The sequence below is a fragment of the Leucopleurus acutus genome (assembly GCF_964270905.1).
Source record: "Leucopleurus acutus genome assembly, chromosome: 10".
NCBI lineage: Eukaryota > Metazoa > Chordata > Mammalia > Artiodactyla > Delphinidae > Leucopleurus > Leucopleurus acutus.
The window spans coordinates 49,362,747-49,374,826 of NC_139153.1; the positions used below are offsets into that span (position 1 = coordinate 49,362,747).

Sequence of the window (12,080 nt, forward strand, 5' to 3'; positions counted from 1 at the left end):
CTCGGGCCCTGGGAAGTGAGAGCACAGAGTCCTATCCACTGGACCACCAGGGAATTCCCTGAACTGAATTCTTATTGCATTTCCTTTTAATTAATTTACAGTTACATTCAAATAGCCACATGCAGCTAAGGGCTACCATGTTAGACATAGAGTCATGAGGTCAGGCCTGCAACTAACACCCATGGCGCCGCCCAGCCCAAGAGGACACATGAGGCCACATAGTATACGTGTACATATTTTAAAATTTGTAAATCAAACTATCAAGTTGTTAAATATGTCCAATCTTCCTTCCTAAATTGATAAATATACCTCCAGATTGACAAAACTGAAAAACATGGGCAAAGAGATCTAAGTAGTAAATAATGCAAATTCAAAATGAATTTCATTTTTTGCTCAAGACCATGACTGATTCTAGAGAGATGTGGTGACAGCGGGTGGGTCAGGTGGCAGACGGGAAGGAGAAGAGATTTCTCCCTGGCTCGCTGGCTCTCCCAGGCCGGCTCCCTGAGCCTCTTAACCAATTACTCAAGAATACACGGGAGGGAATTCCCTGGCGGCCCAGTGGTTAGGACTCCGTGTTTCCACTGCAGCGGGGCACAGGTTCAATTCCTGGTTGGGGAACCAAGGTCCCTGCAAGCTGTGCAACACGGCCAAAAAAAAAAAAAAATACCTGATGTAATAAAGGCATGAATGTATATATATAGTTTTAAAAAAAGAATGCATGGGGAAAAAGATACCCATGTTTATTTACCTTTATTGGGGGATGCCTCTTGTTCAAGGTCAGCTGTTCACCCACCAATTGCCCCGCTTCTATGGCCACTGTCCAGCCACCTCTTGAGCACGGAGACCACAGGATTTCTCCTACCCCACCCCGTTCAAACTGGGCAGATTCCGCCCACAATGTACCCCTTCCCCATTCAACCCAGCATCACTCCTTCAAGGTCCTCGGAGGACTCAGGGGGTAGAAGCCCAGGTTTAAACGGAATTCTCAGTCTCACATGCCTATGTGTGGACAGTTGGACACCCCACCAATATGTCTGTGCTCCCCCTACGCCCCCCAAACAGCTGCTCCTTGGCAGCCTAGGGCACTGTGGGGAGGGGCTGGGAAAAGAGGTCTCACAAGCCTTGGAAGTGGGCTTGGGCCATTTGTGCAGGAAATTCTGGGGTCCCGGTTAAGTGGTCTAGAAGGGGGAGCCTGGGCTCTGGCAGGGGGCACAGCCTCTTGTCCCCAGAGTCTCCTCACTTCTGGGGAGACATGTAACCAGAGCAGGCCCTCTAAGGCATGGGACTCAGGGCAGGGGCCACCATAACCAAATCTAAGAACAGTGTTGCATAGAACTTTCTAAAATGATTTTTAGTCCTTCAATTCCTAAATTGCCACTGCCTTGATCAGCTCAAGACCCTTACCCTACAGGCAGCAAGCTACCCTCTGCCCACCTTAGTTAAGTGGAAAAAAATGAAGCTCTTCCCTTCCCACAAGCCCGAGCCCCAGATGAGGAGGCAGAGCTGAGGACAAGGGCAGATGAATAACTTATCTTAGATGATGTGTTTAGGGGAAATTGGGGAAAAGTTATCACTCCTATTCTACTTTTTCAGCTAAAGACTCAAAACGCCCAGTGATCTAGTTCTCAATTTTACAAGGGCAGTGGGTAGTACATACAAATCAGTAGAAACAAGGGGGAAAATTCCACTTGAAAGGGCCAAAAAGGAGGAGGACCACACATGCTTCTGCTCCACTAAAAAGTACCTGAGACCTTCTCCCTCGACCTTCCAGAGCCCCTGTGCCCCAAGTATGCCCCCATAGGACCCTGATTATTCACAGGTAAAATACGCATCTCCAGTCTGTCCAATTCCCAAATACTTCTGTATATGAGATGGCAGATGGCTTTTTTTTTTTTTTTTTTTGGCTGCACTGCACGCTTGTGGGATCTTGGTTCCCCAACCGGGGATTGAACCTGGGCCCTCGGCAGAGACAGCACCGAGTCCTAACCACTGGACTGCCAGGGAATTCCCTATGAGATGGCTTTGATCTTTCCAAATGAGGATTACACATTTCTGATATTTTTCAGTTTATTTTTCAGTTCCGAGGTTCTTTAATTGGCTTCAGGAAAAGTATTTGGTGACTACAACTGGTGGTGAGAATCTTTCGTTATATCTCAAAGCAAGTCGTGTTCGGAATGCCATGGAAATCTACACCAATCTAGCAGGAAATAAAGGATGAAGCACAAGATGCTGACAGCCCAGGTACCGTAGTGGGTTCTCTGGGTGGCGTTTTACACATCTGACCTGATCCCCGGAGGGGCTCCATCTCTCCATCCCCTTCCCTCCTGCCCGGGAAGCCCCAGGTCTCACCGTCAGAGATGTTGTCCCAGTAAGGAGCCAGGAACTCGAAGTGGCCCAGCTGGATGATGTTAAAGAGCTCATCCTGGTCCCTCTCTGGGCTACGGAATGGGGGGAAGCCGCACAGGAGGATGTAGAGGATAACGCCTGCGGCCCACATGTCCACCTCCAGCCCATAACCTGTGCAGTACAGGCAGAGACACATTATCTCACCACTTTGGCTGCCATCTCTGTATCGAGGGGTCTCAAAAGCACACGTTCAGCCAACCAGACAACTCTGTGTATCCACCTAAATATCTCTACAGAGTCAGTGTGTTCAAAGTCTAACTCACCCCATCCCCATCTCCCAGAAGAGCTTACCTTTCCGACACCCTGTGTTAGTTGGTGCGAGCCCTACCATCCTGACTTCCCAGAGTTCACGTAGACTATTTGCTTTCATTCCTCTCTTATCCAGCTCAGTAATGCCTCCATTAAAATGTCTATGGTCGCTCAGTACTCTCTTGTCCCACTGTCACCGTGTTACCACAGCTACTATGCTGGCCACACCGAGTCCAAACTCACTTGTGGGGAATCCAGACTCAACCTACCCATCCAACTGCAATTCCCTCTGCTCCACTGAGGCTGGTCTTCTCAATGTCTCTACCACCCAACCTCCATGCATAGTCTAGTCTCTGCATGTTGGCTTCCCTGATGCTTCTGCTGCTGGGACAAAATCTCTCCCTCCTCCCTACCCCCAGACCCACAACCCATCCAGAGCCTTCCCATCTTTAGCCATCATAGGGTGGCTAAACTGATTTCTCCTGGAGTGCCAGGATGGCTAAATAGGCATTCACATACTTGGAGCCATATAATAATAATAATAATGATTTCCTTGTATATCCTTTACAGAGTGTGTCACTAAAATAGCCCACTGGACCCTCATACAATATACAAGCCTGTAATAAATGTTATTCATTGGGTTTGAAATGGGACCTCCTTTTCCTTTAAATGCAAGGTTGGTAAAGGAATTTTTAAGCCAATTACCATAAGAACCTTTCCAATTGTCTCCATTAGAGGTAACCTTGGGTGAGTGGCCAAATGACCTTGCTTGCTTGCGTTCCCCACCCAGTTCTCCACCATCTTCCATCTCACCGTCCTGCCAACACACGTGCATGCGTGCGTGTGCATGTGCGCGCGCACATACACACACACACACACACACACATATACCACAATCCCTTCTCTGTAATAAGGGCAGCCCTGGTGAGGAAAAAGTGCTCATGCTTTGGTCAAGAAGACCTATTTCAAATATTTCCATTAACATCCAAGTACAAGCTTACTGCCAACTGTCTGAGACTTTCCACTGCTCCATGTTGAAAAAATGTAAAATTTAAATATTAAAAGTTAAACCTTGGTTAGTAAGTGAGCTGGAGTCCCCCAGAGCAATGTGTAACCCTTACCTTTCTCAGAAAGAATTTCAGGAGCTACATAAGTCGGAGTCCCACACACAGTAAATATAGGTCTCACCACGTGCTTTGCAAGACCAAAATCAGCCAGTTTCAAGGTGGTAGATTTGTCCTCATTTCGCTGAACCTGTAAGAAATCAAAATCCCCAAACCACCAAAATTGTGATGAGAACAAAGAAGGAAAACTAACAGGACAACAACCATGCAAGTTCAGGATAAGCAAACAATAAAACACAGGAGCTTATAGATTGACCCAACACTGACAAATCCAACTTGATCTCAGTGACACGTGCTCACTAAAGAACCAATGAGTTAGATTTTCTCTGCTGTCCAATATGGTAGCACCATATTGCCACAGATGGCTATTTATTTTAAATTAATTAAATTAAAATCTACTAAAATTAGAAATTCAGTTTCTCAGATCCACTAGCCACATTTCAAGAGTTCAATAACCATCCATGGCTAAGGGCTATTATATTGGATCGTGCAAATCTACAACATTTCCATCAGTAGAGAAGAATCCACTGGGCAGCACTGAGTTAGAACAAGGATCAATGATATTTTTGAGCACAGACTAGCTTTAATGAGAATTAGAAAATGCCTGTGGATAATGTAAAGTCGGAGCAGAGGAAAAAAAGAAAGGAAAAAGAAGTGGGAATTGTAATGAAAAAGTAGACAAATAAGCAGTGGAGGCTAAAATTATATGGTTTACCTAGCAAACACTTCTGTCGTGCTTCTTCATCTTTTTTTTTTTTTTTTTTTTTTTTGTGGTACGCGGGCCTTTCACTGTTGTGGCCTTTCCCATTGCGGAGCACAGGCTCCGGACGCGCAGGCTCAGCGGCCATGGCTCACGGTCCTAGCCGCTCCGCGGCATGTGGGATCTTCCCGGACCGGGGCACGAACTCGTGTCCCCTGCATCGGCAGGTGGACTCTCAACCACTGCGCCACCAGGGAAGCCCTGTCGTGCTTCTTTGATGCCAGGCGCTGTTTATAACATCTTACAAAATATTAATGCATTTAATCGTCATTGCAGTCCTGTAAGGCCATGCACATTCCCATTTTACAGATAAGGAAATGGAGGCACAGTTACATAGTAAATGGTGACCTGGAGTTTGAACCCTGACACTTGGGCTTTAGAGTCTGTGCTTGTAACTGGGGTATGATGCCGAATCTTCCAGCAAAGGGTTATTTCTGTTTTAGGAGGCTGAGGAGGTCTCATCCAAAGGCCCCCAAAGAATTGGAGGCAGGTGGACCAGAGGCAAACCTCCACCATCAGGGGGCACAGCCAGCCATTCTCGACCCTGAGTTTTACCATGTTGTTACAAAAAGGGCTTTTGCAGTAAATCCCTCAGGCTGTGCTGGGCCCAGGAGTGATCCCTCTTGGGAGAGAGATGGCCGTGTTCCTGGGAGCATTTCTGCTGTGTGGCCAAGACCTCCAGAGCATCTGCTGGGCTGTCTGGGTTTCAAGATTAAATGAATTAATATCATAATTTTACCCTCCACAATAGTTCACCTCTACAGAGCAGGACTGACTTCACGCAAAATAGGAAGTATTGATACAGAAAGTCAGCTTTGCTATCTTCCTCCTCCCCTTTCAGGATCTCCTCATCCAAACCGAGGGCCTCCTTCCCAGGCATGGCCCTGGTCCATCCTCTGCTGTCAAGGCTCCATCCTCCTCCCCTGCTTTACCGGGCCCGCATCTCATGGTAGAAGCTGATGGCTCAGGCCAAAGTGAGCTGAGTGGCTAATTTCAGCGCTATGGGAAACTCACTGGGATTAGCCTGGGTGATCTCATCCAAGTGTGACTCAGTGGAGCCACCAGGGCTACAGGAGAAATTATCAACCTGTCTGCAGGTGCACGCCCTTGCATCCTCACTGGAACGGGGGCCAAGGTTCCCAATGCACCGACCAGCACTTGGGGGGCTGGAGGGCATTAGGCAGGGCTCCGGTTCTCCCTGTGCTGCATCAGACCCACACCCGAAAATGCAGGGTGGGTAGCCACTCCCCGATCTCCTCAGCCAAGGGTAAGTGCTCCAAACCTGCTTTGGTTCCTGCCAGAGAGTTTACATCTCTGTAAGCAGAATGTGTCTTAACTACTGAGCCCAAGTCACTGCTGGGCAATCTAATCAGTATCTTCATAATTAACCTAACCTAATGGAAATCATAGATGTAAAACTAAAACACACTTCTGCTTTGGTCTGTGTATCGAGACAGACAGAGCCCTAAAGGAGACTGGAGAGGTAATTATTAGAATAATTTACACTAGAAAATCTACTTTGGAAGGCAAGGACAAAAAAAAACGTGTGCTGCCTTAAGTTTCCAGATGGACCATCTCCATGAGTCCCATTTGCTGGGTGACTGCTGAAAAAATCTGTCCCTCACAAATATTTGTAAATATTCCCAACCAAATGATCAGCATTAAAAGCATTTGGCTGATTGAATACACCAAAATAAACTATGAATCCCTATGCAAAATGAGGAGCATTTCCTTCCTCAAACCCCCCATCCCCCCAACCCCAGATTCCAAAACCCGAGTCCACTGAGTCAGGAGCAGATGAAACATGATGGAGACTTGGCCTTTTAGCTATTTTGAAGTTTTTCATGATATTTATTTTGAAAATGTATTATGTTAAATGTCCAGATGCTGATGGATACATTTTCTTTTTTCTTTTTTTTTTTTTTTTGCGGTACGCGGGCCTCTCACTGTTGTGGCCTCTCCCGTTGCGGAGCACAGGCTCCGGACGCGCAGGCTCAGCGGCCATGGCTCACAGGCCCAGCCGCTCCGCGGCATGTGAGATCTTCCCAGACCGGGGCACGAACCCATGTCCCCTGCATCGGCAGGCGGACTCTCAACCACTGCGCCACCAGGAAAGCCCAGGATACATTTTCAAATACCAAATCTGTTTTTAAAAATTATTTTATGGCCTTCCTAAAATAATATTACACTGCTTCTTGTCTCCATAGCTTTTCTCTTTGAGTCTCAGGATGATGAGACCCATAGCAGAACCTGAGGGTGGTTAGGATCCACAGAGTCATTTGTTCCTTCCAGAAAGTGAGAATGTTCTGTGTTTTTAATTCTTCTGTCTCCAGCCTCTGCTGTCAGGAGTTATGTAACATTTTTAAAAATTTATTTTATCTTTTAATTTATTTTATGTATTTGGTTGTGCCAGATCTTAGTTGCAACAGGCGGGCTCCTTAGTTGCATCATGTGTGCTCCATAGTTGCAGCAGGTGGGCTCCTTAGTTGTGGCATGTGAACTCTTAGTTGCGGCCTGCATGTGGGATCGAGCTCCCCAAGCAGGGATCGAACCCGGGCCCCCTGCATTGGGAGTGTGGAGTCCTAACCACTGCACCACCAGGGAAGTCCCGGGTTTTATGTAACATTTTTCAGAGCTGTCAGTGTGACTTGAGACTTATTTACTTCGCCTACCTGAGCAGCTTAACTACATTTAGGGTCACACACTGACAGTGTGAATTTTCTTTTTGTTTTTTTTGGTTTTTTGTTTTCCAACAGGCACCTCACATTCTTGGCTTCGAAACAGTTCTTATCTTAATCCTTGAATTCAAATGACTGACATCCTCCTGGAATAACTCTTCCTTCTGGTATTTGTGCAACTTTGTTTTTTTAAATTTAAGTATAGTTGATGGACAATGTTGTGTTAGATTCTGGTGTACAGCAAAGTGATTCAGTTGTATATATATATATATATATATATATATATGTATATATATTCTTTTTCATATTCTTTTCCATTATAGTTCATTGCAAGATATTGCATATAGTTCCCTGTGTAGGACCTTGTTGGTTGTCTATTTTATACATAGTAGTGTGTATCTGTTAATCCCAAACTCCTAATTTATCCCTCCCCCAACCCTTTCCCCTTTGGTAACCATAAGTTTGTTTTCTAAGTCTGTGAGTCTGTTTCTGTTTTATAAATAAGTCCATTTGTATCATATTTTCGATTCTGCATGTAAGTGATATCATATGATATTTGTCTTTCTCTGTCTGAATTTCTTCACTTAGCATGATCATCTCTAGGTCCGTCCATGTTGCTGCAAACGGCATTATTTCAGCCTTTTTTATGGCTGAGTAATATTCCATTTTATATATGTACCACATCATCTTTATCCATTCATCTGTCAATGGACATTTGGGTTGCTTCTTGGCTACTGTAAATAGTGCTGCTATGAACTTTGGGGTGCACGTATCTTTTCAAATTAGAGAATTCATCTTTTCTGGATCTACACCCAGGAGTGGGATTGCTGGATCATATGGTAGTTCTATTTTTAGTTTTTTAAGGAACCTCCATACGGTTCTCCATAGTGGCTGCACCAATTTACATTGTGTGGAACTTGTGAAACCATCAAAGTCTCCACCCAAACAGGAAACTTGTCTACAACATCTTCCCACCAGACTATCATTCACCTCTGGTTGAAATCTCAAGATGGAAAAGATCCCATAGCTTCACATGGCAGACCATCCAGATCATAGTCAGATTAACTTGTGAGGAGGTTCAGCCCACGTTGATCCAGAATTCCACCTCCACCCCTTTTTTCTAAATCTGCCCTCTGGGAAGGACACACCACTTCCAAAGATGGGCAACAAGTACCAGGATTCCCCCCAGGGTGCTTCTGGTTTCTCTAACAGGCTCCCAGGTGGTACCAATGCTGCTCTAAGTTCACATCCGAGAATCCTCAAGCTTATCCTTATAGGATCAGGTCTCCTGACCCATCATCCCCTTCTCGCTCCTCCCTAGGCTAAGTACAGCTCTTGAACCAGCAGCACAAGCATCACTTGTGAGCTTGATGGAGACCTCAGGCTACCCAGGATCCACTGAACAGAACTGCATCTCTATGAGACCCCAGGGCGATTCTTGTGCACTGTTAAGTTCTAGATAATCCCTATTTAATTGACGCCTCTTTTAACAAAGAATGCCCAGAAATGAACACCATATACCACGTATGATTTGAACAAATCAGTGAGCCTCGGTACCCTCAGCTGACTAGGCACTGGGTGGCCATCAAGGCAAAGACCCCACTAAATGACCCACTTCGACGCCACAGCCCCAGTGCACACATCTGACCTTGTCCTCACCCCACATCTCCGTTTCTCTAGCTACAGGTTTATCTAAATTCACTGCTCTGGGTCACATTCCTTCTGGGGCTCGTTTTCAATTGCCCTCTAACTGAAAGGGTGTTAGAGATCAATTTACATGGTACTTTAATGACTCTTGGTCCATCTGCATCCATCATCCTTTTTTCTAGCCACACCAAAGTACCCTGCTTTGAATCCAGACAATCTACATTTACATAAGCAGCCAGATCACATCTGGACAGTCTCAAAGCTTCAAAAGGAATCTTTCCTTTTCTGAGCCATTAACAGCCTCCTCTCCTTCAAGGGCACATCAATTTAAATGTGATCTTTCAATGATCATCTCTGAACAGCAGATGGAAGCAGAGTACAGACCAAACAGCAAGCGGCTGGCTCCCCCTAAGAAAAGGGGTAGAGCGTATTTATCTTTGTCATCTTCTTACTTGATCCTTCATACCTCCTCTGGCCTTCTCCCTCCAAGTTTCCATTTCCAACTGGCCATGAGGACGGAAATGATCTTAGAAACCAATTCACATGGAAATGCCAATGCCTAAATTCAATTCACATTTCAACAGCAAAAGATAGCGTAATACAAAGAATGACTGAAAAAATCAGTGGGGACAAAGTTTTCCCAGGACCTGTCACATTACTGGCCTGTGACATGCCTTTGGTGTCTACACATCAGCACCTCTCTGGCTCCTGTTTGCTTGGGGCCCAGTCAACACCACACAGCACATTCCAACCTCTCCAAGGGAGCACATGCTGGCAGAAGAAGCAATTAACACTGATATTTCTTCAAGCTGGAAATTCTCATAATGAAAATTTTCTTTGTAAGGTTTCAGGAGTCTAAATAGCCCTAAGGGAAGAGGAGCACTAGCATCTTATCAGGAAATGTGATCACTAGAAATAGATAAGCTCAGTAATACAGGCCTAAAATTTTAATCTAGGGCCCAATCATCAGATATAAATATTTCTGCTGGTGAAAACGACATGGTAAGCTTGCTAGATCCATTAAGAGCTCCTAGCACATTCTGGAAGTCTCTAAAAGCAGCCACACTCAGCCATGTAATCAAAAGTTAGTTCTAACATCATCAGTCTCCTAAGTTTAGCAAAGTATTGATACAGACAGTAGCCATCCATTAAAGGAAGAAACAATTATCTTGATAATACAGAAGTCAGCACAAGAGCGGAACACTAAATTAAAGTCAACTAAAGAACATTAATTGATGGACAGTAGTCACCATGGTGATATTTACTAATATTAACTCTCAGAAGACCAGCCAAGTTTGCAAGGTAATTATCCTAACAACAGGTTTAGAGATGACACCTTTCTAAACTCAGACAATGAGTCTATTGTCAAATCCAACACTCCCCAGATCTTTGTCTGAAAAACCACAAAGAACTTATGTTGGGTAGCATTTAAAGTCTGACATAACAATATATTCAACTTTACTCATCTGGAAAAAGGACAGACACGATTTAGAAATGTGACAGGCGCACTCATTCTGAAAAACACCAGCTGACAGATTATCCACAAGACAGAAAAGATGTTACCCTAAGCCACCAAAGATGGCTCAGATCTGCAGCTTTTTGCAGCTTCTGAAGGAGACTTGCCACCACGAAAGAAAGTTTTTATTTAAAAAAACGAAAAGTAGGCTTTCTTGCTTGGTGCTTTGTGACCACCTAGAGGGGTGGGATAGGGAGGGTGGGAGGGAGACGCAAGAGGGAGGGGATAGGGGGATATATGTATACATATAGCTGATTCACTTTGTTATAAAGCAGAAACTAACACAACATTGTAAAGCAATTAAACTCCAATAAAGATGTAAAAAAAATGATACAATAAAAAAGTGGAAAAAAATGTAAAAAAAAAGTAAAAAAAAGTAAAAATGATGTAAAAAAAAGTAAAATAAATGATACAATAAAAAAGTGATTTCTTTAAAATCAGAAAAAAGGGTCGAAATATCAATTACAATTAACACCAATAAACAACTCATGTATTAGACTGAAAAATTATAGCTCCGCTGCAGTTTTTGCTCTCTCTCAGGACACAAACACACACACACACACACTTCACTGCCTTTAAGGGCACTAAAACACATATGAACTGACATTTAAATCCATGAAGGTGTTGCCAAATGACTTCTCAGAGGCAGCTAGCTTGTCCACACTAAATGTATTCCTTGCAGTTTTTTATTTCCTGAAGCAAATCTCTACATGCCACCTGCAAGTGCTGACTTTCTCCATTTTAAAAACTGCTGACAAGTCAATCCCTTAACACAAGTGAGAGTCTCTATTGCCCAAGAGATGGGCCAGCTCGACATATTGGTTCCAGGACCTTGTGGAGAAAATGCAAGCTCAGATGACTGTCCCCAAAAGAAAACGATCCTATAGGGTAAAGGATCTCACTCCACATCCTCGAGAACATGTATCACTGTTCTGATGCTTTATTAAGCACAGGCCCAAAATGTTCTGTTCATGGGACCCACCCAGGCCTCTAGTCAGAATTCCTCCTGCTTACACAATTTGGTGAAAACATCAGAGGATCTGTAAAGAACACTGCTCTGTCATGATTCCAAAGTGCCATTGTAAACAGGGTCCGGCACATCACACATGGGGAAAACTTGGGCTCAGACCCAAAAGACAGAAACAAAAAGCAAGTGAAAAAAGGATGAGGACACTTAGCTCATGCAAAAATGGAATTCTTGGGCTTCCCTGGTGGCACAGTGGCTAAGAATCTGCCTGCCAACGCAGGGAATAAGGGTTCGAGCCCTGGTCCGAGAAGATCCCACATGCCGTGGAGCAACTAAGCCCGTGCTCCACAACTACCAAGCCTGCACTCTAGAGCCTGTGAGCTACAACCACTGGGCCCGAGTGCCACAACTACTGAAGCCTGAGCGCCTAGAGCTCGTGCTCCACAGCAAGAGAAGCCACCACAACGAGAAGCCTGTGCACCGCAGTGAAGAGTAGCCCCCACTTGCCACAACTAGAGAAAAGCCTACGTGCAGCAACAAAGACCCAACACAGCCAAAAATAAAATAAATAAATTAAAAAAAATTGTTTTAAAATATGATTTAAAAATGGAATTCTTAGGGAATTCCCTGGTGGTCCAGTGCTTAGGACTCGGCACTTTCACGGCCGTGGGCCTGGGTTCAATCCCTGGTCGGGGAACTGAGATACTGCAAGCTGTGCAGTGCGGCCAAA

At 44.7% G+C, this 12,080-nt stretch overlaps 1 protein-coding gene across 1 annotated transcript in view; it reads right to left on the reverse strand.

Moving 5' to 3' along the window:
- DCLK3 (doublecortin like kinase 3) overlaps positions 1-12,080 on the reverse strand; it is a gene marked incomplete at both ends in the record, with an annotated part of 46,830 nt that overhangs the window by 477 nt on the left and 34,273 nt on the right. Inside the window, 2 exons of the mRNA XM_082848457.1 lie at positions 2,353-2,520; positions 3,780-3,912. Coding sequence (XP_082704583.1) covers positions 2,353-2,520; positions 3,780-3,912 — 301 coding nt within the window. The remainder of the gene's footprint in view (positions 1-2,352; positions 2,521-3,779; positions 3,913-12,080) is intronic.